We start from the raw sequence: 27989 nt of genomic DNA, 5'->3' as shown, positions 1-27989 counted from the left end.
AAAAAAAGTGTTGAAATCCTTTATCCAGTATAAAAACAAAAAAAAAAACGGTGATTGGTCATAAAGGCAATATCATAGTTTGCCTATATACATAATACAAACCTAAATAAAATATAGCGAGAGGAGAAAAAAGTGAAATGTAGCTTTGTAAAATGTGTGTATGGCGCTGCAGAATGTATCTGTCCCAATAAAATGAAAGAAGTTCCAGTTAGGTCCAGTGCACATTATGAGAGAGAATGCGGAGAGCCAGGAAATCCATCACAGTGCCGTCTCATCACTTGTCAGATATTCATCTGCAATATACAGCAACAATCACATTACTACATGTCTTCTGGGATCTGCATCAAAACAGAACATAGTAGATACCGTATCCTACAGATACAGATGCAGTTGAAACCAGACGTTTCCATACACTATATAAAAAGATATATATTTGTTTTTCTCAATGTTTGACATGAAATCAGAATAAAAATAAGAGAAAACCTGGCACTCTGAATGAGTACTTATCATATGCAGGAAAAAGATTTTATTGATGTGCATCCATAAAGGCAAGTTGAACGTTTTCGGTCCACATCCGGACCTTCATCAGAACAAATATACTATCAAAACAAAATCTATAGCAGAGATATATATGAATATACTTCATAGTCAAGTAGATCTTTCTATAATAATAGTTTATATGCACATATGAATCTAAGAAGAAAAGAGAATGATAAAGAATCCAAAACACGCTGTATGTCTTGAGAATAGTGCTGATTACACAAGTCCAGAAGAAGAGGAGAGTCCAGAGGAGCTGTGACTCCTACATAGTGTAAATAGTGTACCGGAGGAAGGCTTTATATCGTAACTAAGGAACAAATCCGTAATCATTGCTATTAAAGTACTATAAGTGCTTGAGTGCAAAAGGATACAGGTACTGTTACGTATAAGAAAGAAAACCTCACAGAGACCTGTTTCAGGGAGAAACGTATATCCTGTCTATAGATTCCAAAATAAAGAAAGATCTACTTGACTATGAAGTATATTTGTTACCATCCACCTCTCGTGTCTCCCCTTTTCCCCATAGTTTGTAAGCTTGCGAGCAGGGCCCTCATTCCTCCTGGTATCTGTTTTGAACTGTATTTCTGTTATGCTGTAAGGTCTATTGTCTGTGCAAGTCCCCTCTATAATCTGTAAAGCGCTGCGGAATATGTTGGCGCTATATAAATAAAAAAATTATTATTATTATTCATATACAGTATATCTCTGTTATATATTTTGTTTTGATAGTATATTTGTTCTGATGAAGGTCCGGATGTGGACCGAAAACGTTCAACTTGCCTTTATGGATGCACATCAATAAATCTTTTTCCTGCATATGATAGTTACTCATTCAGAGTGCCAAGTTTTCTCTTATTTGGATTTGTTGGGCTGGATACCCTACTTGAGCACCTACCCTATACACTATCACGAGTGCCGTGTTGTTCTATTATTACAATGAAATCAGAATAAACCTTTCCCGTTTTAGGTGAATTCGGATTACCAGAATTATTATTATTTGCCAAATTCCAGAAAAATGAGAGAGAATATTTTAAGGCATTTTTATTGCTTATTGCAACGTCAAAGATTTCCAAACATTTCATTACTATTTGGGACCATTGCCCTTACACTGAATGACTTGGGTTAGACATTTGGGATCTCCTTCCACAAGCTTCTCACAATAGTTGGTCGGAATTTGGGCTCATTCCTACTGACAAAGCTGGTGTAACTGATCCAGGTTTGTAGGTCGCCTTTCTCGCACCGGTCTTTTCAGCCTTGCCCATAAATTTTCATTAGGATTCAGATCAGGGCTTTGTGATGGCCGCTCCAAAACATTGACTTTGTTATCCTTAAGCGACTTTGTTACCATTTTAGCACCATGCTTCAGGTCATTGTCCGTTTGGAACACCCAAGATTTAACTTCCTGGCTGAAGTCTTGAGATGTTGCTTCACTGTTGTCACCTAATCTTCTTTTCTCATGATGCCATCTATTTTGTGAAGTGCACCAGTCCTTCCAGGAGCAAAACAACCTTACAACATGATGCTGCCACCCTCGTGTTTCACAGTTGGGATGGTGCTCTTAGGCTTCCAAGCTTCTCCCATTATGCCCAAAAAGTTAAATTTTAGTTTCATTACATCACAGGATGTCTCCAAAAATTAAGGTCTTTGTTCCTGTGTGCATTTGCAAACATTAATCTGGCTTTTTATGTTTCTTTTGGAGTAATGGCTTCTTCCTGGCAGAGTGGCCTTTCAGCCCATGTTGATACAGTACTCATTTCACTGTGGATATTGACACAATCTTACCGGCTTCTGCCATAATCTTCACAAGGTCTTTTGCTTTTGTCCTTAGGTTGATGTCGGACCAAACTACTTTCATCTCTGGGACACAGAACCCGTCTCCTTCCTGAGCAGTATGATGGCTGGACATTCCCAACTTGTTTGCACTTGCGTATAATTGTTTGTACAATGAACAAGGCACTTTCAGGTATCTTGAAATTGTACCCAAGTATGAGCCAGACTTATGCAAGTCCACAATTCTCTTCCTGATATCTTGGCTGATTTTTTGAAACTTTCCCATGATGCTACACAAAGAAGCAGTGTGTTTCAGGTGTGCATTAAAATACATTAACAGGCTTGTCTGTAAATAACTCACATTTTGCCAAAAAAAAACCTAGAAGCTTCCAAACCCATGACATCATATGGGCAGTCCAGAATGGTATAAAGGCATAGTAATCTTAGTGTATGTGAACTTTTGACATTGCAGGAAGTAATAAAACATTCTCTCTCATTATTCAGGCATTTGGCAAATATTAATAATTATGGTAATCCTAACTGACATAAAACGGGAAAGGTTTATTCCGATTTCACGTCATATATTGAGAAAAACATGCAGATGTGTCTTTTTATATAGTGGATGAAAACTTCTGGTTTCAACTGCAGCCTAGAATTCTTGTGTTTATTGGGAGGAATGGTTGTCACACTTGCAATGGAAAGTGTGTAGGCACCTAAAATGATGCAAGTGCTGACATTCTATGTATATGCACATATTCTGTGAGGTCTATTTTGGTTATACATGATTTCAGGGAATATTGTAAAACCCATGCTCACATATCCAATGAGCAAAACTTTAGTGATCAATCTAAAAAGTAGAAGAGACGAACCTGCTATCCCTAGTTCTGTATCCTGAAGTTCCTCTTCATCTTCATCTACCTTCTTTAAGATCAAAGCAAAGAAAACTGCAAATCCCACAACCTGGAAATCGCAAAAGACTTTAAAAAGTTTTTTTTTCTTTTTTAAGTTCTAGTTTATAATCCAGCCATTGCTTTATATATTGTTGGTTCGTAGGATAAGATGTTACATTTTTACAATTGGTGCAAATCGATTAGCAGGACCTTGCCCATTGGAAATCGTCTGGGATTCCGTTCAGCTGCGGACTATTGGCGTGGCCGATAGACCAGGTCCTGAAAATCGATTCATACTAACTCAATAAATATTGTTTTTTTTTAATACCATGCTACAGATAAATGGATGACTGTGTAAGACATCGCCAAATCTGTTAGCGAAGGATCCACTCATTTTTAGTAACTTTTGTCTCTGACTAATGTGGAGATGCAAGAAGGAAACCTTTTTAAGGGATTCATTTTTATATTTACTGACCTTAAGAGGCTGCAGGATAAAGATGCTTTGGAAAAGAGATAAAGTCATGGAAACAATCCATCTGACAGAACTGTCCTTTCCGTACAGGAACCCATACATCATGGTGAAGTAGGTGGAAACCACACTAATGGAGATCAGTAAGGACCACCCAATGAACAAGAACCACCAAGGCAGTCTTTTCTTTTTAACTTGCTGCTTTTGTTGAGGCCTGCATGAGTATGATAGTACAAACATCTAACATATATATAGATATAGTGTTAGGACCAAGGCCCTTAAATTGTGGCCTTGTGTCTTACCTCTGTGTGGGCAAAGGGGGGACTGATTTGTCTAATATATGCAGGAGAGCTTGTAACTGTGTGAGGAACTCTTCATGATGTTGCTTGTCCGGGACCTGCTGGCCTCCAAGCTGTTGAAGATCTTGGGACACTTTCTTAAGTTTTCGGGACACATAATGTGCACAGAACAAGGAATGTAACTCATCGATGGAAAGCTGAGCCAGAGGTGCTGAAGTGGACAACGCTAGGAAGCAATCGTAGAGATCATTAAATTGGGCAAATAATGTGAACCTTTACAGCAAATTTCCACAAGGCAGATTACGGTAGTTGCAGAATTTTCCTCCTCGCTTTATTTTTCAGTTGAAAAAGTTTTACCGCGGCTTTTTTTTGTGGTATGAGCTGCAGTTTTATGAATATCATTTTGAGGTCCATACGACTCTCTGATATCTTTTTGTTCCATTTTCATTTTGAGGCAAAGAGACCAAAAAAACAGTAATTCTGCCTTTTTGATTTTTTTTTCCTGTTTTATTATTCACCATATTGGAAACATATTAAAAATATTTTATGATTTCATGCATGTAGGTTTGGATAACTTTTCTCTAATGTGTAGGTGGTCTTACGAATGTTAAGTGTCATTCCTTGCAGGAACTGTGATGGTGGCCAGAAGGCAACATCTTGCATAGATATAGTGACTTTTGGGGGATTAAAATTTTTGCAACATGTCCTCTTCTGCTATGGAAAGGTGGTGAAACCTGCAGTCATATCTGGACACATTTTGCCTCTTTTTCTGTCATTTTCTTAATAGGTTGTAAAGAGAAATGTTGTACTCACGACCAGGTGTTAGCTGCTTTTGCAAAAGGTGTGAGATGATCTGCAGGAGGACGGTAAAATTTTCATTCGATTCTTGATCCAGGTCCACTTCTAATGTATTCCGAGAAGTTTGGCTCAGAGTCCGCACTGTTTCTGATAAGTCCTAACGAGGGGAAAAAAGAATTGAAAAAGTTTTTATGAAAGTGAAAAAAATCACTTCAATTACTTCCCGCCACCAGAAAGTCAATCCACAGCTTTGTGCTCACCTTCAGAACCATGTTGAAGCTTGGCTGGATGGGTGGACTCTTTTTAGCATCGGGAACTTGTTTTCCCTTCTTAATTTTTCTCTTTGCGCCTTTAGTTTCTTTAACTTGAGTGTTTCGGAAAATATAGATAATGAGTAAATTGACAGGAAACATGAGAATGGCACTTTCGAAAGCTATCATGATGTCCTTCCATGTCAGAATGAAGCTGCCTGCGAAATATTAATCGGGAGCATGATGGAAAAATAGTATTACGTGAACACCGCAAAAGATCAAGAGAAACTACTCACCAACACTAATAATCACTGGATAAACAGTTTGAGGAAGCTCCCAGAACATGAGGTTGATGACAATGGTGCAGAGGAGAAGACACATACAGCAGGACACCCGCTGGACACGTGTGAAGACACTACGGGCCGGGTGATTGAGGATGGAAATCCAAATGTGTTCATCACGCAAGCCCCGAAGGGTCTTCTGCAAAAATATATTCCTTGCAAAACAGAACAGAAACCTAACTGGTTGATTGTGTGGTCCAAAAATCCTATAGAATTTGCTGAAACTTGTGGCTGATTATATACTTAGTTTTGGATATCAAGAATCATTATCCAAAGTATCAATGAAAGGAGAAGATGAAGTGGCAGGAAAAGGGACATCATGGGGAATATATGCTATTAAATATAAGTGGGAATTCACTGTAAAACCCATTTCCCCTCATCCCCTTCTAATCAACTAAGGGTGGCACCCAAAAGAGAGTGAGTCTACAAACTTTTTATCTGCTAGATAAATTAACTGCAGGATATCCCACTATTTTGACTCTAGTGATCAGCTGTAATTTTAGTAAGAACATGAAATAAAAAATCACAAATTGCCCTGTGGCATCATCACATGGGATAATAGTCATCCCATGCTTCCCAATGAGTTCCATTGGCTGTCAGTATCATGCAAACATGCACTCAGAGAATAAGTTTTTGTAGCAGCTCCCTTAATTCAAAGGGGAATTCAGAGTTTCCCAAAAGGACATTTAAAAATGGTTACCCCCCTTTAAAAAAAAAAAAAATGCTCGGAGTGGTATAAAAAAATAAAAGAAGCTTTCTCACTGATCCCCGCTGCTTCCATTTCTAAGCTCCCTAAATCCCCATCTGGTGTCTGCAGCTTGGTCCTTCTTGACAAGTCATAAATTCTGTTCAGCCAATCAATGGCTGGGGCGGGCCACTGCTGGGACCAGTGATTGGCTTAGAAGTTATTTCCTGGGTGTTGAGACAGGACCAAGAAGCAGAGACCGGCGGGGACCCATTAAGCCCAGGGATGGGAGTGGTGGGTGTTTGTTGTAGATGATTATTTCTTTGTTTTTTGACTCGGAAAAAAAAAAAATCGCCTGGACAACTTTTTTTTTTATTTTATTGAACTTTTAAAAACATTAAAATCAAAGAAAAAAAAAATAATAATTATGCCAAAGTTATAAAATCTAAATACCCAAAATGTGAGAAACCCATAGTTGTCATGGCTCATGTAATACTGACATGAAAAATGGCATTTGAGAAGTTGCCAACCCTGACCATTAATAGTAAAATATAGAGGGAAGAACAAAGCAAAATACCATTTTAATACTTGTATACTTTTTTGACAAAGATGAAATAATTAGCAATAAATAATATTTGTGGTTTAACCCCTTTACCCCCAAGGGTGGTTTGCACGTTAATGACCGGGCCAATTTTTACAATTCTGACCACTGTCCCTTTGTGAGGTTATAACTCTGGAACGCTTCAATGGATCCCAGTGATTCTGACATTGTTTTCTCGTGACATATTGTACTTCATGACAATGGTAAAAATTCTTTGATAGTACCTGCGTTTATTTGTGAAAAAAATGGAAATTTGGCGAAAATTATGAAAATTTCGCAATTTTCCAACGTTGAATTTTTATGCAATTAAATCACAGATATATGTCCCACAAAATACTTAATAAGTAACATTTCCCACATGTCTACTTTACATCAGCACAATTTTGGAACCAAAATTTTTTTTTGTTAGGGAGTTATAAGGGTTAAAAGTTGACCAGCAATTTCTCATTTCTACAACACCATTTTATTTTAGGGACCACATCTCATTTGAAGTCATTTTGAGGGGTCTATATGATAGAAAATACCCAAGTCCGACACCATTCTAAAAACTACACCCCTCAAGGTGCTCAAAACCATATTCAAGAAGTTTATTAACCCTTCTGGTGCTTCACAGGAATTTTTTGAATGTTTAAATAAAAATGAACATTTAACTTTTTTTCACAAAAAATTTTATTCAGCTCCAATTTGTTTAATTTTACCAAGGGTAACAGGAGAAAATAGACCCCAAACATTGTTGTACAATTTGTCCTGAGCACGACAATACCCCATATGTGGGGGTAAACCACTGTTTGGGCGCATGGCAGAGCTCGGAAGCGAAGGAGCGCCATTTGACTTTTCAATGCAAAATTGACAGGAATTGAGATGGGACGCCATGTTGCGTTTGGAGAGCCCCTGATGTGCCTAAACATTGAAACCCCCCACAAGTGACACCATTTTGGAAAGTAGACCCCTTAAGGAACTTATCTAGATGTGTGGTGAGCACTTTGACCCACCAAGTGCTTCACAGAAGTTTATAATGTAGAACCGTAAAAATAAAAAATCATATTTTTTCACAAAAATTAACTTTCCGCCCCCAATTTTTTATTTTTCCAAGGGTAAGAGAAGAAATTGGACCCCAAAAGTTGTTGTACAATTTGTCCTGAGTACGCTGATACCCCATATGTGGGGGTAAACCACTGTTTGGGCGGATGTGAGAGCTCGGAAGGGAAGGAGCGCCGTTTGACTTTTCAATGCAAAATTGACAGGAATTGAGATGGGACGTCATGTTGCGTTTGGAGAGCCACTGATGTGCCTAAACATTGAAACCCCCCACAAGTGACACCATTTTGGAAAGTAGACCCCCTAAGGAACTTATCTAGATGTGTGGTGAGCACTTTGACCCACCAAGTGCTTCACAGAAGTTTATAATGCAGAGCCGTAAAAATAAAACAAAAAATTTTTCCGACAAAAATTATTTTTTTAGCCCCCAGTTTGTATTTTCCCGAGGGTAACAGGAGAAAGTGGACCCCAAAATTAGTTGCCCAATTTGTCCTGAGTGCGATGATACACCATATGTGGGGGGAACCACTGTTTGGGCGCATGGGAGGGTTCGGAAGGGAAGGAGTGCCATTTGAATGCAGACTTAGATGGAATGGTCTGCAGGTGTCACATTGCGTTTGCAGAGCCCCTAATGTACCTAAACAGTAGAAACCCCCCACAAGTGACACCATTTTGGAAAGTAGACCCCCTAAGGAACTTATCTACATGTGTGGTGAGCACTTTGACCCACCAAGGGCTTCACAGAAGTTTATAATGGAGAGCCGTAAAAATAAAACAAAAATTTTTTCCCACAAAAATTATTTTTTAGCCCCCAGTTTTGTATTTTCCCGAGGGTAACAGGAGAAATTGGACCCCAAAATTTGTTGTCCAATTTGTCCTGAGTACGCTGATACCCCATATGTGGGGGGGAACCACCGTTTGGGCGCATGGGAGGGCTCGGAAGGGAAGGAGTGCCATTTGGAATGCAGACTTAGATGGAATGGTCTGCAGGTGTCACATTGCATTTGCAGAGCCCCTAATGTACCTAAACAGTAGAAACCCCCCACAAGTGACACCACTTTGGAAACTAGACCCCCTAAGGAACTCCTCTAGATGTGGTGTGAGAGCTTTGAACCCCCAAGTGTTTCACTACAGTTTATAACGCAGAGCCGTGAAAATAAAACATCTTTTTTTTCCCACAAAAATAGCCCCCAGTTTTGTATTTTCCCAAGGGTAACAGGAGAAATTGGACCCCAAAAGTTGTTGTCCTATTTGTCCTGAGTACGCTGATACCCCATATGTTGGGGTAAACCCCTGTTTGGGCACACGGGAGAGCTCCGAAGGGAAGGAGCACTGTTTTACTTTTTCAACGCAGAATTGGCTGGAATTGAGATCGGACGCCATGTCGCATTTGGAGAGCCCCTGATGTGCCTAAATAGTGGAAACCCCCCAATTATAACTGAAACCCTAATCCAAACACACCCCTAACCCTAATCCCAACAGTAACCCTAACCACACCTCTAACCCTGACACACACCTAACCCTAATCCCAACCCTATTCCCAACTGTAAATGTAATCTAAACCCTAACCGTCACTTTAGCCCCAACCCTAACTGTAGCCTTAACCCTAGCCCCAACCCTAACTTTAGCCCCAACCCAAACTGTAGCCCTAACCCTAGCCCTAACCATAGCCCTAACCCTAACTTTAGCCCCAACCCAAACTGTAGCCTTAACCCTAGCCCTAACCCTAGCCCTAACCCTAACCCTAGCCCTAACCCTAGCCCTAACCCTAACCCTAGCCCTAACCCTAGCCCTAACCCTAGCCCAAACCCTAACCCTAGCCCTAACCCTAGCCCTAGCCCTAACCCTAGCCCTAATGGAAAAATGGAAATAAATACATTTTTTTAATTTTTCCCTAACTAAGGGGGTGATGAAGGGGGGTTTGATTTACTTTTATAGCGGGTTTTTTAGCGGATTTTTATGATTGGCAGCCGTCACACACTGAAAGACGCTTTTTATTGCAAAAAATATTTTTTGCGTTACCACATTTTGAGAGCTATAATTTTTCCATATTTTGGTTCACAGAGTCATGTGAGGTCTTGTTTTTTGCGGGACGAGTTGACGTTTTTATTGGTAACATTTTCGGGCACGTTACATTTTTTGATCGCTTTTTATTCCGATTTTTGTGAGGAAGAATGACCAAAAACCAGCTATTCATGAATTTCTTTTGGGGGAGGCGTTTATACCGTTCCGCGTTTGGTAAAATTGATAAAGCAGTTTTATTCTTCGGGTCAGTACGATTACAGCGATACCTCATTTATATCATTTTTTTATGTTTTGGCGCTTTTATACGATAAAAACTATTTTATAGAAAAAATAATTATTTTTGCATCGCTTTATTCTCAGGACTATAACTTTTTTTTTTTTTGCTGATGATGCTGTATGGCGGCTCGTTTTTTGCGGGACAAGATGACGCTTTCAGCGGTATCATGGTTATTTATATCTGTCTTTTTGATCGCGTGTTATTCCACTTTTTGTTTGGCGGTATGATAATAAAGCGTTGTTTTTTGCCTCGTTTTTTTTTTTTTTCTTACGGTGTTTACTGAAGGGGTTAACTAGTGGGCCAGTTTTATAGGTCGGGCCATTACGGATGCGGCGATACTAAATATGTGTACTTTTATTGTTTTTTTTTAAATTTAGATAAAGAAATGTATTTAGGGGAATAATATTTTTTTTTTTTTTCATTATTTAGGAATATTTTTTTTTTTTTTACACATTTTGAAATTTTTTTTTTTACTTTTTTACATTGTCCCAGGGGGGGACATCACAGATCAGTGATCTGACAGTGTGCACAGCACTCTGTCAGATCACTGATCTGACATGCAGCGCTGCAGCCTTCACAGTGCCTGCTCTGAGCAGGCTCTGTGAAGCCACCTCCCTCCCTGCAGGACCCGGATCCGCGGCCATCTTGGATCCGGGGCTGGAGGAAGCAGGGAGGGAGGTGAGACCCTCGCAGCAAGGCGATCACATCGCGTTGCTGCGGGGGGCTCAGGGAAGCCCGCAGGGAGCCCTCTCCATGCGGGAAGCTTCCCTATACCGCTGGCACATCGCGATCATCTTTGATCGCGGTGTGCCAGGGGTTAATGTGCCGGGGCGCTCCTGGCACATAGTGCCGGATGTCAGCTGCGATAAACAGCTGACACCCGGCCGCGATCGGCGGCGCTCCCCCCGTGAGCGCCGCCGATCGCGCTGGACGTACTATCCCGTCCGTGGTCATGGGGGCCCACCCCACCTCGACGGGATAGTACGTCCCATGTCAGAAAGGGGTTAAGGCATTGGTGCTGGTTACCTAAAACTTCGTAGTTCTTGGTCATTGGCAGCTTTGAAGGTCTTGCTCAGAGAGTCTCTTCTGGCTAGCCATGAGTTACATAGAAAATGCCAAGACATCTTGAGCTGAACATCCTGAACGGTAACCTGAGTCACATACCTATGAGATGAAGAATAAAGTCATTTTCAGGATTATCCAGAGACTTTCATATCCACATTTCGAGGCAAGAGGTGCTACTGACGTGCCCGTCGGCAGCATGCCAGGTCCTGTGCACGGCTGGCAGGTCTTGGACCTGTCCTGTCAAGTAGGACAAGATGTGTCCAAGATACCTACCAGTACCCATCTGACGAGCACCACATCAGTAGCGCCTCTCATCCCCCAAAATAAGTCACGCTAGATGACCACATTAAATTGTCATCTTACCAACTCTTCTGGGCACCGCTGCCATCATGATTGAGTGTGATGCTTTTCAGTTCCCCCAAAGGAAATGGCACGAAGAGAATGAAGACGTCTACATTGCCACTTCTAAACACCTGATGTCTGGTATCAGAGAGCAAGATGGGACCAAACTGGTTTTCTGCGCCACAAAGGGACAGACACACCTGTCGGCAAAAATAATAAGTCACTATCAGGGCACGACATAATTTATATGTTATATAAAATGTTAATAAAGAAAAAATAAAGTCCTCTTACCTTGGCGCTGGTCCCTGCCCCCCTCCGGTGTCCAGTGCATACCGTGATGAGATATCGGTATAATGCACAGCGGTCACTATCGCGAGGAATAACCAATCGATTCTGGGGTTATAAAAAATAGAAACATTTTGGATCCAACACAATACACACTGAACTAGTACTAGTCTATGGGGATGTTCACTAGTTTGATTTTTGTTCAAGGACCGCGTGGTCCAAACAAAATTGATGAGACTTGTCCGTTATTGATCAAACTCGCCAATGCAAATCGATGTGTACGCGAAAAAAATCAATATGAATTATTAATATTTACGACAGCCACTACCCTCCTCATTGTCTGAAATGAAGATCCTTGGTCAAACCGTGAGAAATTGGCAGCGTATACCGGGGCCAACAATGTGCTACCTGCATTTGGTCCCTTAGGTCCATGCGCCTGGCCCACAAGACGATCAAGATGTAGCAGAAGTAAAAGCACGCCACTAAGACAACGATGACTGGATTCTCCGAGATCCTAGAAAAATACTCGGCCGTACGGGTGACGTCGATCTCAACTGGTAGAACCAGGAAAGATGAACCAAAGACTGACAGGTGATTACACAGGCACTGCACCTTCGTTACGGTCGTCTGTGGTCCAACCTGCACAGAAGAGATGCACAGAGATGAAATCTTACCTAAAACATAAAAACTGCTTCTAATTTATTCTCGAAGATACGCCTGGTGTATCAATGCCATCCATAGGTCTAAACAGCGTGATACTCTCCAGTCTACTAAATATTTTATTTTGTATTTTGCTTTATTTCTCTAATTTTCTTTCTGTAATTTGCAGCCTTTTTGAGATATATGCATATTGCATATACTAGTAGATACCGTACCAGGCAGCCATCAGAGCTCCAGTTCTGAAGATTGGCATTCCAGAAGGCACATTGCACTGTGAACGTAGAGACTTTGAGTTGCAGATTTTGTATCCCGTAGGTGTTTGATGGAGAGACCAAAAATAACTGACTGGCCGTTGGGTTAGAAATCATGTCCGGGGTCAAAATCCATGTGTAGGAATCTAGAAGCAAAGTAATATAATGTATTTGCAGTTTTCTAACGCCGGATACACTTCTAATTTTCCATCCATCGTGATGGATGGAAAATGCGTATTATAGTGCCAGCATCGTGGATAAAATTTTACAAAATGCTGCAGAAACAAAAATTGCAGTGTTATGGCCGATGCAAATTTAAAAATCACACTTGTGCTGCAAATTTATGCAATTTTTCTCTAGCCTGATAATGCACTTTTAGATTCATACCTAGGACGCTTTGTAGGGTCACTTGTGCTTTTGATATAACTTTTAATCCATGGTACAAGTCCAGCCGCACGCCGTGATTAACCGAGACGATAACAACCAAAGTGCTTCCTGGAGGGTTGATCTTCAATAATAGTTGCAGAGCTTTATCTGCAGATGTCTGGACCGGGGTTGGTTGAGTTCCCGAGCTTGCCGTACGTGGGAGAAATATCTGTTATCAAAAGAAAGTTATTACTAAGTAATAAAAAGGATATTGAGAATGAAAAACATTATTCAACATTCTGGCAATAGAAAAATTACACCAAAGTCACCATCTAAGGGCAGAGACAGATCACATCGTACACCTTGTACTGACTGGCTGCTCTCCTGACCTGAGCTTCACAGCTGCATAGAAATACCTAACGCTGCCATGCTCAGGTCGGGAGATGTGCCGTGCCAGTCTGTGCAGTCTGTCTCTGCCCTATGGCTAAATTCACACCTTACAGATCTTGTTGCAGAATTTTCTGTGACTGAAAATCAGTTTTCTGGACCTGAATGTGGTTGTTTGAGATAAATGGGACAGCTGTAGAACTTTCCGTAATAAAATCAAAGCAAATGTTAAACGTATGAACTTACCCTAAGGCCGGGATCACACATGCGAGAAACACGTCCGTGTCTCGCATGTGAAACCCAAGCTCTGGCGCCTGCACTTGGGAGCGGAGCGTGTGGCTCCATGTGTTCCTATGCGGCCGCACGCTCCGTTCTGGAGTGCCGGCGCCAGAGCTTGGGTTTCACATGCGAGACACGGACGTGTTTCTCGCATGTGTGATCCCGGCCTAAGTGTTCAAGCTTGTGTGGCATAAAATGAGCCTTGGTACAGAGTTGGGGTGAATTCACACTTTGCAGATGTGTTCCATACAATTTTGCAACTGACTTATTCATCTGAAACAACCCTGTTCATATAGGCGGATCCAATCTATGGCAAATCGGCAACAAAATCCAGCGTAAACTACAAAAAAATTGTAAATAATACACATGCCTGGTACGTGTGGTGACAGTTTTCACACATACCGGAAACACTTACACACGTAGACCCATTCAGCTGAATGGGTCTGCGCACATGTCAGTGTGTTTCCATGTACCGTGTGTCCATGGACAAAACACGCTGACATGACCATTTTTTAGCAGCACCACGGGCCACAAAAAGTCCCGCACACGTGCACACTGATGACACTGTTATCATTGTGACCCGTACTGGCGCCTGGGAATCAGTCGTACTTTTCAAGATGTTCCCCGGCGCCGGGAGCTGAAGACAGCTCACATCATTTTCCCCTGCTCTGCCTGTGATCAGCGAGAGCAGGGGACAATGATGAGAGTTGTAATCAAGTATAAAATGAAGATAAAATAAAAAATTATACTCACCTTAACACCTAATCCCCTGAAGCCATTGTCCCCTGTAAACAAACAAAAATAAAAGAAACAACAATATCCCCCACCTGTTCGAAGTTGAAAATTTACCTCAGGTCACAGGCATTGGCTGATGGGTCTAGTGCTCCCATCAACTTATGACTGCTGATACTGAGTATGTGCAAGAGTATGTGGCTTTTATTTGAAATAAAAAAACACAAAAGCTTTTTTTAATTTAAAGATAACAAGCACAGTTATACTCACCTAATGCCCATTCCATTGAAGCTCTTGTCTCCTGTAATAAAACAAAAATAGAAAGAAAGTAACAATATCCTTCACCTGTAAGACATACTGTCCCATGCCGTACTCCATGTCTGCGATAAATGGTTTTCAACCTGGACGTTGTCACAAAATGACCTTCCAAGCTGAAAACCTCTGACGAATGAGCTCCTGCGAGCGCAGCATCAGTGACCAGCAGTGATGTCATTGAGGTTACCGCAGATCACAGAGGCTGCTTTCCCAGCCAGACTGATTAAATGCGGTGACCTCAGTGAGATCACCGCTAGCACCGTGAGAAAAAGTTTCAGTGAACTGTGGTGAACTCAGTAATCTTAGCGCTGCACTGTGCGACTCACTTAGCTTAACGCAGTTCACTATCAGGCCTGCTCTCATTGCAGCAAGTTATTCTCCCCAGCTCTTCAGCGTGAACGGTCACCTCCAGTCACCGCTCATGCTGATGGTCAAATGTCGCACAGAAGGTTCACGGTGTCAGACACTATGGATTCTTTTAACTTTGGACAGGTGAGGGATATTGTTATTTTTTATTTTTGTTTACAGGAGACAATAGCTTCAGAGGATTAGATGTTAAGGTGAGCAAATGTGATTTTTTGCATTTTATTCTTTAATTTTACACTTGAATACAACTCTCAACATTGTCCCTTGCTCATGCTGATCGAAGGCAGAGTAGGGGGACAATGATGTGAGCTGTCTTCAGCACCCGGCGCCTGAGAACAGTATGAACTGTGCTGGCTTTTCTCAGGCGCCAGAACATGTGACAGTGATGCGGCACATGAGCGGCTTACGGTTGCAAATCCAGTGCAAAATCTATAGCCAAAACTACACAAGAGCATACTCCAAAATTATATTCTGACAGGTTGTATCCACTGCAGTGTAAAATTTACAGCAAAATCCATTTGTAGAACTGCCGCATTGCAAAGGGTGAAAGCTGCAATGACAACTCTAGTATCAATTGATATGCTGAGAATTTCACATGTACAGCAGCGGCAAATTTCCACTGCAGATTTTCGCTAATGTGCAAAGATAATATTAGCACAAAATCAGCTTCGGAATCACACCAAACCCAGAAATTCCTTTTTTAACCGACCTGGAAATTGTCTGACAAGTTTTGCATGGAAAGCTCTTCTTTGTCATTCAGGACTGACAGACTGGCCACAGTTCCGCTGATATTGAATGACGAGTCCATGATATATGGGTTTTGAGAAAAACTCATCATCTGTAGGAAGAAAGACATTTTTTAAGCCAACAATTCTGAAGCGAGAGGCCGCTCAGATCATTCCATAGAACCCGAGATTAGCACAAATGTAAAAAAATCCATATAAAAGTGACAGTTTGTCTTTCATGTGTCATCCTCTGTTTTGCATCTGTTTTATCTTCTTCTCATCCGTAGGTAAAGTGTCTGAACTTTTTTTTATCCATTGAGTCTTAGCAATTGATACGTTAAAAACGGATGGAAAACTGATGAAAAAGTGAAGATAAAATGCATCTCCCATTTTTGTCAGATCCCCATAGACTTTAATGGCTGAGTCTGATCTGCAAAATGGACGAGAAGAGGACCTGCTATGAAGAGGACCTGCTATGAAGAGGACCTGCTCTGAGTTTCCAGGACAGGAGTCACGGATCCGTTTTGAAAACAGAAGTGTGTATGGATCATTGAAACTCTATGCGTCCATACAAAATGGTCATGGATAATGGATGTGTGAATGCAGTCTAAGGTCGAATTCATACATCTGTGTTTTGAGGTCGGAGTATGTTGGGTCTCCCAAATTAAACTGAAGTGAGTTTCTAGTTCTGGTGTGCGGTCCGCTCATCGCAGTCTGAACGCAGATCACAAAAGACCGATGTGTAAATCCAACCTTAGCCTTTACCAAAATCCAATCCAGTAAATATTTGGGGATTGATTAAATCTGCAAACTTTCAAAGATACTAAGACATGCACAAACAGATGCTTCTATACAGCACTCTAAATTATTATGCACATTGGATGTAGTGTCATAACGATGCAATTTTTTGTGTCTCTTTGGATCCCTGAAATCAATCTCAAACGCCTGTGATAATTAGTTTGCCATGTGAGGCTCAATTAAAAGAAAACTAGTTAAGAAGGACGTTTCGCATTATTAAACAGCCAAAGGTTTTAAGCAAAATTGGAACAAAAAAATATATTTCTGCAGCCAAAAAAAAAGTTAAATAGTGCAATAGCTTGGACAGGGTATAAAAACATTAGATATTTAATGGAAATGCAAGCATGATCAATGTACTGCAAATAAATTTGTTGCTATCACAGTATGCTTAAGATTTTGTGCAGATAAAGGCATAATGTGGAAGGTTTTTGCCAGAAGAAACCATCAGATTAAGGGAGCAACTGCTAAAATACCAAACGTATTTAAAGCTGCTGGTGGCTTTGGAGTGCTGCAAACCTCAAGGTGTAAGATCCTCCAGAGGCTCGTAGTTGTGCATAAATTTACTATTTGGAGACCCCAAAACAGTGCTCACAAGCAGAAATGGTTGCAGTGGGTCCAGACATACATGATGACTAATTTTAAAACAGTCTTGTTTACTGATAAGTGGCGTGCAACTTTGTATGGTCCAGATAGATGGAGAAGTAGATGGTTGGTGGATGGCCACCATGTCCCAACAAGACTGACGTTTGAAAGGAGGCGGTAGAATCATATTTTGGGCCAGAATCATGGGGACAGAGCTGGTAGGCTCCATTAGGGACATTGGAGGTGTGAAAATAACCTCAGCAAAATATATAGAGTTTCTGACTTACCTGTTTCTTCCATTAAAAAAAGAAAGGAACTATGCCATTGGTAAGAAAATCATCTTCATGCTAACAATGCACCATCTCATGCTGCAAAGAATACCTGTGTGTGATTGGCTGCTATGGGCATAACAGGCAAGAAACCCATGGCGTGGCCACATTGCATTTTTGATGCGTTTTTTTTTCCCTAAGTTAAAACCTGCTCTCTTGGCAGTAAGAAACTCGCCTCAAAAAAAGCAGATTTTGCTTAGTTTTTGTCGCATTTTTTTGCTGTATTTTTTGTAGCGTTTTTGTCAATGTCTCTTGTGCATGCTCTTAAAGTTTAATGCAAAAACAAATCTGATTCTATTTCGTTCGTCAGGTTTTGGGACAAAAAAACACAGCAAAAACTGATACCTGCGTTTTTTTCAGCGGTTTTTGCACCACCCATTGCTTTCCATAGGTGAAAAATGCAGAAAAAATGATACACAAAGTAGTGTTGCAGATTAAAAATCCGCAGCATGTCAATGCATCTTGTGGATGTCAGTGCTTTGCTATACAGAGGGTGAAGTGTTTGCACCCATTTGCACCGATATAGATACTGATTGCTGCAGATTTTGCCTTGGTATTATACCTGCAGGAGAATCATTTTATACAGGTCCTTCTCAAAAAATTAGCATATAGTGTTAAATTTCATTATTTACCATAATGTAATGATTACAATTAAACTTTCATATATTATAGATTCATTATCCACCAACTGAAATTTGTCAGGTCTTTTATTGTTTTAATACTGATGATTTTGGCATACAACTCCTGATAACCCAAAAAACCTGTCTCAATAAATTAGCATATCAAGAAAAGGTTCTCTAAACGACCTATTACCCTAATCTTCTGAATCAACTAATTAACTCTAAACACATGCAAAAGATACCTGAGGCTTTTATAAACTCCCTGCCTGGTTCATTACTCAAAACCCCCATCATGGGTAAGACTAGCGACCTGACAGATGTCAAGAAGGCCATCATTGACACCCTCAAGCAAGAGGGTAAGACCCAGAAAGAAATTTCTCAACAAATAGGCTGTTCCCAGAGTGCTGTATCAAGGCACCTCAATGGTAAGTCTGTTGGAAGGAAACAATGTGGCAGAAAACGCTGTACAACGAGAAGAGGAGACCGGACCCTGAGGAAGATTGTGGAGAAGGACCGATTCCAGACCTTGGGGAACCTGAGGAAGCAGTGGACTGAGTCTGGTGTGGAAACATCCAGAGCCACCGTGCACAGGCGTGTGCAGGAAATGGGCTACAGGTGCCGCATTCCCCAGGTAAAGCCACTTTTGAGCTACAGAGAAGCAGAACTGGACTGTTGCTAAGTGGTCCCAAGTACTTTTTTCTGATGAAAGCAAATTTTGCATGTCATTCGGAAATCAAGGTGCCAGAGTCTGGAGGAAGACTGGGGAGAAGGAAATGCCAAAATGCCTGAAGTCCAGTGTCAAGTACCCACAGTCAGTGATGGTGTGGGGTGCCATGTCAGCTGCTGGTGTTGGTCAGGAGATTTTGGAGCACTTCATGCTTCCATCGGCTGAAATGCTTTATGGAGATGAAGATTTCATTTTTCAGCACGACCTGGCACCTGCTCACAGTGCCAAAACCACTGGTAAATGGTTTACTGACCATGGTATTACTGTGCTCAATTGGCCTGCCAACTCTCCTGACCTGAACCCCATAGAGAATCTGTGGGATATTGTGAAGAGAAAGTTGAGAGACGCAAGACCCAACACTCTGGATGAGCTTAAGGCCGCTATTGAAGCATCCTGGGCCTCCATAACATCTCAGCAGTGTCACAGGCTGATTGCCTTCATGCCACGCCGCATTGAAGCAGTCATTTGTGCCAAAGGATTCCCGACCAAGTATTGAGTGCATAACTGAACATTATTATTTGATGGTTTTTTTGTTTGTTATTAAAAAACACTTTTATTTGATTGGATGGGTGAAATATGCTAATTTATTGAGACAGGTTTTTTGGGTTATCAGGAGTTGTATGCCAAAATCATCAGTATTAAAACAATAAAAGACCTGACAAATTTCAGTTGGTGGATAATGAATCTATAATATATGAAAGTTTAATTGTAATCATTACATTATGGTAAATAATGAAATTTAACACTATATGCTAATTTTTTGAGAAGGACCTGTAAATGCAATTTGTGAATGACGAAGAAGTGCTAGGAAAAAAAATCTTACCTGAACCTGAACAGATGAGAGAGACTGAAGCACTGATTGCAAAGCAGTCCGGGATGGGAATATTATCTCCGCTGCTGGATCGGGATAGGACAAGGTGAACTTATTAATCTCTGATGTATTCACACTGGAACAGAAAACAGATTAAAGTTCAGAACAAGTTAAACTTTCTTTATTTTGACATTTGATAATTCAGGAATTCCAAAAATCCAAATAATTACCTATAGTTAATTACATTGCAGATGCAATCTTCATTCCTGATATGCATTTGGCAGCTTAAGATTTTTTATTGTACAAGTGTCCCTCCCAGTAATATAGGTTGAGTTATGTATCATCTTCATTAGTTCATATGTCAGCACAGCTTCTATCCTGCACTGATTTCATCTTCATGTCCTTTCCTTCCTCTCTATAGCATGTTTTTACTGCCCTCCCTGAGACTGTAGATGCTCTCTCCTCTCTACACTGTGTACAATCCCTTCCTCCAACACTGAGAAATAGGAGAGGAGAGCAGAGACAACGTCAGGGCCTGAGGTAGGAGCTGTGAAGGATTTGTTACTCTTTTTTTTTGCAGATGTGAATGACGCTGTACAATGAATGTCTATAGACTTGCTAGATCGTGTTAATGCAGCTTTACCTGCTTAGCAGCACTGAAAATGATGGCGTCTGCAGTACCATCGGCTGAGTAAGATTTGGGAGCATGGCCACCTGATAATCATTCATGATGCCAAGAGCAGCGTTGGTTATGGACTGTCTCTGACAACACAGAAAAAAAGAGTCAACGTCCAGGTAGGAAAATGGAAGAAAAATAAAAAAAAATAAAAAGGAAAATTAATAATAAAAAAAAAAGACGGACAAAATATATAATGGACATCTACCTCGGATTGGGTCCAGGAGATTGCAGAGCAGGATGACAGCACGGACTGTAAGATGCTGTTGATGCCGTAGTACAAGACAGTGCTGAGATTTGCGCTGATAGTAGAAGAACTGATGTCCTGAGATTGCATCCCGACACTTAATTCTTTCAACAGGAGCAGTGTGTCTACCTGGGGACAGATAAAGAAGGAGCCTGTCAGCAGGGGGCTAAGCTGCAATACCAGGCACAGACACACATATGCATGTGGCGCTGTAAGCTGAGGATGCATGCCAACTTTGTCCACGACACAGGTCTTGTGACCAAATAACACTGTTTGCCTCTGCTACATTGCAGCATCATGCAAGTGAATAGGTTCACATTGGGACCCGTAAGGTTGGAACCAGTTGACTTGCTTGGATTGGGACCTTGTGGGTTGATGCCATTCACTTCTATCATGTTGTGATCCCTGCCCGTGAAATATGTAGCCTTGGCTTAAACACACACTGAAGAGAGTCTTGAGGGTCAGACCTCCACCACACATATAATGATGACTGTCGGAGATAAAAATTATAAATCCATAAAGACATCTCCAGAGATGGAACATATCACCATCACATTGAACATATGGGATTAATTGTGGCTGCGAGAAACTAATTATAACTAGGGAAGAGGGATACTAATTAAAAGAGGGGAAGTGGAGAGAGAACTGGCACTTCCATCTACATTGAAGTAGAAGCCTTCTTCAGTGTCCAGGTAATTACAGCAGGGAGATTTGCTAGGAAAAAGACTCCAAGCCTGATAATCGTTTACGCAGATGTGGGGAAGTACACTTCCAAACCTAAGAGCTTCCTCTGATCAAAGCACGGTTCTGAGACTGTTTGGAGACAGTGGCCAGTGATGAATATGCATTGATCAGATATTTTCGGTGTCGTAGTGAAGGGACGAACATAACGCAATTACTCACAGCATTGTAACGCTGTCAGAACTGTGACTTAATAATGGATTGATGGATGATGCTATCCAGGCCATATTTCATCTCAATATAAATTCACAATAAAAATGTGACAAGAGTATCTACCACCTGGGACCTCCAGGGGTGAAGATATCCTGTAAGTTAGGGATCTCATAAAATTCTGAAAGACCCAGCACATTCCACAACCAGCCCCCACATAAACTCACCAAGGGGAGGGTTATGGGCGTAATAACATTGATATGATAAAAAGCAGAATTTGAGTTTGGTCATTTGTCAGTCCAGGAAGGTACAACTTTTTGTAGTTCTGTTTTCCGAATGATTGCTTCCCTCTGCTAAGTTTCCGTGACAACAGCTTTAGTACATTTCTTTCATTATTCCATTTTATTACATGTAATTGTATGTACCGTATTGCATTAATCCCATTTTGTATCACCTTTTTATAAACACTGCCTACCTTTCCTGATTAAATACATAAAATTGAATAGCTCTGTTCCTCTTGCTCTGTAAACCGCACCCCTGAAGCCGTACTCTACCTATAACTGATGTACAATTGGCCTGTATAAACGATTGGTAGTGGCAGCTAGTGTTTTTTTTGTTATTGTGGAGTTGGCAGTGACCGTACAGGGGTATATATATATATATATTCTATAAGCTGGAATCGGTGGTGTACATGCCCTATGCTAAATGTGAATTCCCCAGTAACCAGTCTAATAGTTGAAGAATCCGCGGCCTCGTCCATCATTCGTCCGTCAATTGCGTAATTGTCCTGACGATTGGCGGCAGCGGATTTGTGTCCCCCTAACAAATTGGTAATAGCTGTGAGTTTTGCGCAACCCTCCTCCGGTGTCATCTGTGATTTGTGTAATCTCCCCGGCTGTTATCCGTGACAATGCCCTAGATTACAGGTAGGCCATTGAGTCTTCCGCAGAGAGTTTTTGTTTTCCTACTTCCATATTCTGAGAGCTGTAACTTTTTTTATTATTCTGTTAGTACAATTAGATGAAGACATTCCTGTAGAGCTAAAAGCATTTTTTGTTCCACTTTGGAACACATACAACTTTTTGAACAATTTTTATACCATTATTTTAAGAGTTACAGTGCGATTACTTAGCTATGAACATGTCTGATATCTGTAAAGACTATAACGTTGGGTGATTGCAGATAAGATCATCTCACCAGTGCAGTTTTATTCGGCTCCTCTTCATCTTGCATCATAACATTGAGCTGGATGAGAATGTTCTGTAATGTGAGAAAGTACGGTAAGTATTATTGGTAACTGGTAATCCATTCGATTAATGCAACAAACATTAACGTACCCATCTATGACCAAGATTAACATGCAAGAACTGTTTTTGGTTTTTATATAACCTCAATTGCTTTTCTGGCAATGTAAATGTTCTGACTCTTTGCTCGTGCCCGATCCAGATAGTGTTATGCTTTATGATGATGGTCAGTAGAGGCAGGGATAAGTTTTCCAGCACTCGAGGTGGGGATTCAATTTTGCTGAGAATCTTGGTGTTCACCCTAAACTACAGACCCGCAGCAGATAATCTATCATTCCCATGTAGATGTCCCCTGATTTCCTGAACCTGACTAAAGCCAAGTGGCTGGTTGGTGTTTCCGATGACCTATGCCATTCCGAGCTACCAGCACTCAATCGAAAGAAAATCAACTAGTTGACGGCCGGATTCCAAATCACCCCCAAAAATTAAAAAAAAATCAATCCAATTTGTGTGAATTTCATCTGGGCAACTCATAATGTGACCCGTATATGCACTCCTGACAAATCATAATGCTGCTCAGTGGTGCATATAGCCCCCCATGTATGCACTCCTGACCACGTCTGGCCATCTGACTAATGAGATGAAGGATTTTATCCTGGGGGATCTCCTCCCTGAGCTGGCCTTTGTCTCGAAGGATGGTGTCCTGGGGGATCTTCTCCCAGAACTGGATTCTGGAACTGGATTCAGTGGCTCCTTGACAGTCTCTGGCAAAGTTTGGCGTTGTCAGATGCCCTGATACATAATGGCCCAAAGATTCTCAATTACATTCTGGTCTGCAGAACGTGGCGGTCAGTTAATGGTACCAATCATCCAGGAACTACCTTTACACATGAGGTCGTACATTGTCCTGTACCAAGAGGAACCCAGGACCCAATGCACCAGGACAGACAATGTATCTGAGAATGTAACCTTGTCATCTAACAGTCAAAGCAAAGTTGGCTATCAGATGGAGGCTTGTGCAACCCTCCAAGGATATGCCTCCCTAGACCATCTCGGAACCAGTCATGCTGGATGGTGTTGCAGGCAGCATAACGTTCCTCATGGTGTTTCCAAACTCTTTCACGTCGGTCACATTTGTCAGGGTGAACCTCCTCTCATCAGTGCAAAGAACGGTGGTGGAGCTACCAAGTCTGGTGTGTTCTGGTGAATGCCCATCCAGATGCACGGTGGTGGACTTTGAGCACAGGTCACGACAGGACACGGAAACACGTTCCAAAACTGTAGAAGAATCATAAGTAATGTGTGATACGTACTGATATATTTTTTCCTGCCATCGTCGTGGTATTGGAAAGTTGAAGAGCCATATCCAGAATATCTAAAAGAATGAGGCACAAATCAGATTTCTTCACTATGGGGAAACAGATCTGAAGGTAAGGGACAGAAAAATGTCTTACCAGGAACATTTGCACTAGACTCTACGGATCTCTTTCTTCTCCCAGTAATGAAGTGGCTCTGATGAGCAGGATGGAAGAAAAACACATTTTACACATGAAACCTTCAGATCAAGGTCTTTGCGTTTTCCTTTGCTTTGGATAAATATCCCAAGTCATGTTGCAAGGTTTGTTAAAGGTCCAGACATTGATGCCTATGGGTGGCACCATGGAGCCATTTTTCTTCTTTTTGGAGGGGAGCTAATTTGCATACTCTTTTTTTTTTTCCCCAGAAAGTCCTGGACTATACATCGCTCTACACCAGCCTGGAGATCGCCACGATTAGTAATAGTAGTAGTTACCTCCCTGTAAAAGACAGTGGCACCGCAGTACCTATTCTTTCACAGCACACGTCTCGAAACGTAAAATGGTGACATGCAAACTGAGCAAATTATTACTTTCTTATGTGCAAGGGAGCTGAAGCCCAAACACTGCAAGCAGTAGTCGCTATAGGCAAATCCACGTCCAGCCATTGTCTATTTCCTAATTCTATGGTCGCTGTCGTTTCAGCAAACTTTGAATAAATCAATAGTACAAGCGATTATTAGAATCTTTGTAATATATACTATCAGAGAAATCTGCTTCTTTCTCCACTTCTCACCTATACTTCCCCTTACTCCTGCCTTCTTAACACACCATTCACTCCGAAATACTACAAAAAATCTATCTAATCACTGGAGGCGGGGGGCAGATTTAAACTGCCTATTAAAGCTTATGGAGAGGTGTGGACCATAGCAAGAAGCAGAGGATTGCTGTGTTTTAGTAAGTAATAATCCAGAGCTGTATTTACAACTACACTGCATAGTGTTGCAATAGAATGTCTTCCATATATCCATGCTGCTGCTTTCTAGTATGTGTTTTATTTAACCACAGGACTGCATTCACAGCTACACTGTTCAGTACTGTAATATAATGTCTTACATATGACCAATGCTGTTGCTGATTTCTAGCAAGTGTTTATTTCACCCCAGAGCTGCTAGATGCACAATTAGACAGCTCAGTACCGCAATATAATATCCTCCTTATGTCCATGATGCTGTTTTTTTTCATGTGTGTCATCTCACCAGAGAACAGGATTCACAGTTACACTGCTCAGTAGAGTTTTGTAACATCCTCCATGGTGCTGTGTTTACCTCACCACAGCACAGCTACACTACACAGGAGAGCTGTATAAATTACTTTATTCTTCTGCCGCTTCTGAACATGTGCTACATAGAAACAGTGGAGCAGGACTAAAGAAAATACTTTTGTATTCTAAAAAAAATGGCCGAAATATGTTTGTGATTTTTGTTATAACACATCATGCAAGAGCGTTTTTTTTTTCTGTGCCAAAGATAATAATCAAGCAAGAACCAAGTAACGGTGAGTTGGATCATATAAATTATCCTATTCCAAAAGTCACCTAAAGTGACGGCTCAATCATTGCCCCTCGGCCACTGTGAAAAATAATGCTTACCCTGCCACTCTCAATTTATTTATTGTCAAATACCGTGGACTAAGAATAGGAGCATCCACCGATCTACTATAAATGGTTAGTCTTGTTACTCACTTTTGTATCTTTTCGTACTGTAAACCTGGTGACATTCTGATATCTCTCCATTTGACAGTGAGAGCCTTCTGCAAAAAGAAAGATCGGTAATGTCCACTTTGTCTTTGTCTTTCGTTTTTTTGTCAATACTCTCCAAGGCGGATATCGGCGATGTCTTCACATCATCACTGTTTTCTTACCTGTCTGGCAGATGAAGCCATTTTGTTGCAGACACGGTGCAGACTGTATCTCTGCATTATGTGTTAAAACCGGACACAGCATCTGCAGCAACATCTCTCTATTCTTGGGATTGTAAACTGCAGAGGGAAACACAACCCGGATGCATTTTTAGAAACGGAACAACTTCTGGTGCCCCCAATAATACATTACAAAGTAACGTATCCAAGTCTGCAAATAGTCTGGCTCCTTGGTGAATACGACCATGCTGTCCGAGGCCGTGCATATCCCAAGATCGAAGAGTGAATGTCCTTAAAGACATTAAAAAAGTTTTCCAGGACTTCAACATTGATGAATAATCTAAACCAAAAGTCGCACCGCTCCGTACACTGCGCAATGGCTGTGATTACCACTGCAAACTCTCTCCCATACAAGTGAAGAGGAGTCAATGTACCCTAATAGTAAACGGGATATTCCAACCTCCCCCCTTCCCAAAATAATAAATAAATCATTCCCTATACTTTGGATAGGGGATAATTGGTGTCTGATCGCTGGGACCCCCAACGATCCTGAGAGTGGGTCAGATGGGGGTGAGTGGAGAGGAGCAGGATATCTGTTCCATTCATGGTCTATGGGATTTCCATAGATAATCGAGCACAGCGCTCTCCAGACCCATAGATAATGAATGGAGTGTTCAGCAGAAAAAATGGGAGACATGACCAAGTGTTCAGCAGAAAATATCGGAGACATGACCAAGTGTTCAGTAGAAAATATCGGAGACATGTCCAATTTTGATCTGAGGAGTCAGATCAAAATTGGCAATGGAAGTCTATGGGTCCGTGAAAGAAAATCGGATCACACGCTAATGACTTTCATGGTCTGTCAGAATGGCAAAACTTTTTTCCGCTCCCAACCTCCATGAAAAACTGATGCCATGCTGATCAAACTCTGATTAAAGTATGATCAAAGTAATCGGTCTATTTTGCTCATACGCGGAGACATTGGTCGTGTGAACCTACCCTTACTCATAGAATAGGTAGATTTCTGCAGCAATTCTTCCTCCTATAAAATGGCCACAGGTACATATCTGACCCAATACCAGGAACCCGCTGGAACCCTTCATATGAAGCATAAAAATAAGTATCTCTCACCTAGATCATTATGGTTGACCCACCAGCGTGATGTCTCATTGATCGGTTGTGCCAGAGGTGCCAAGATCTCCTCGTATACATTGGCCAGGTTCCCTCCGCATGCTCCACAGGACCGCCTTGCACCCCAAAAATCCGTCCTTTGCTCCACGAACCGAAAACAGGAATCTGACAATGAAAATCCCCTTCCTGGGCATAATAAATCGCCAGCGTTACCCAGCGGGCAAAATAATGAAAGTAGACAGAAGAAGGAAAGATCTTGGAGTATAGTCATCCTAATCCAGAGTACAGGATTCCCACAGAGAAAAGATGAACAGGAAGTCAATGAACAAAAAAAAAAGTAATGTATCTAGGAAAATGAGGCAATCAGGGCAGACAAAGAAGAGGGTAGGCTATAGTCCTACTCGTCCTCACACCTCATCCAAATCCTGATGACAGGGGTGTAACTATAATGGGTTCAGGAGAGTTGGATCCAGGCTCTGAGACCTCCCAAAAGGTCCTTTTTTGTCAATATGTGAAGACCAGTACTAATAAAGACTTGTGATAGTTGGGTCCCTGTTAGAGATTCAAGCTTCAAGTTACACCATGGACATTTGGACAAGACATTTCATGAGACCTCTTTCCCTTCCATTAGACATATGATTGATGAGTGTTTTGAGCCCTCTTACTAAAAATGATGTACCAATGCCCTTCTCCATTAGGAACACCCATCATGGCTAACGCATTTCAGTCCTGGTCTGCTTTTCTGATGCTTGCTCATTCCACTCTTCCCCAACCAAGGTACCATTCCCCAAACCTACTAAGGTACGCCTTGCGTCACCAGCATCTGTGAAAATCACTAAGGTTGCGCTAATGGCTGGAATCCACTCATAGTCAGTGAAGGCGGGAAGTCAGCAGGGTCATCAGCAATTTAGGACACAGCACAAACCACCAAACTCTATCAATGGCATCCAATATCTCCAAA

At 41.3% G+C, this 27989-nt stretch overlaps 1 protein-coding gene across 1 annotated transcript; it reads right to left on the bottom strand.

The window, feature by feature from the left end:
* Window positions 1–25: 25 nt before the first annotated feature.
* LOC138648639 (polycystin-1-like protein 2) lies at window positions 26–26163 on the bottom strand. The gene is made up of 25 exons (XM_069738425.1): window positions 26091–26163; window positions 25901–26017; window positions 25722–25789; window positions 24137–24194; window positions 23776–23960; window positions 22636–22698; window positions 20509–20676; window positions 20268–20386; window positions 19637–19760; window positions 15742–15870; window positions 14622–14652; window positions 14373–14404; window positions 12975–13182; window positions 12552–12733; window positions 12085–12315; window positions 11683–11784; window positions 11413–11591; window positions 11011–11148; window positions 5314–5513; window positions 5027–5235; window positions 4782–4923; window positions 3972–4194; window positions 3676–3883; window positions 3180–3270; window positions 26–293 (listed from the first exon to the last, which is right to left on the bottom strand). Exons 1-25 carry the CDS (start codon window positions 26161–26163, stop codon window positions 259–261), a joined length of 3315 nt encoding a protein of 1104 aa, XP_069594526.1. The 3' UTR covers window positions 26–258.
* Window positions 26164–27989: the final 1826 nt, after the last annotated feature.

This window comes from Ranitomeya imitator, chromosome 9 (assembly GCF_032444005.1).
Source record: "Ranitomeya imitator isolate aRanImi1 chromosome 9, aRanImi1.pri, whole genome shotgun sequence".
In the NCBI taxonomy this organism is placed as follows: Eukaryota; Metazoa; Chordata; class Amphibia; order Anura; family Dendrobatidae; genus Ranitomeya; species Ranitomeya imitator.
This window is presented reverse-complemented; position numbering and strand designations above follow the sequence as displayed.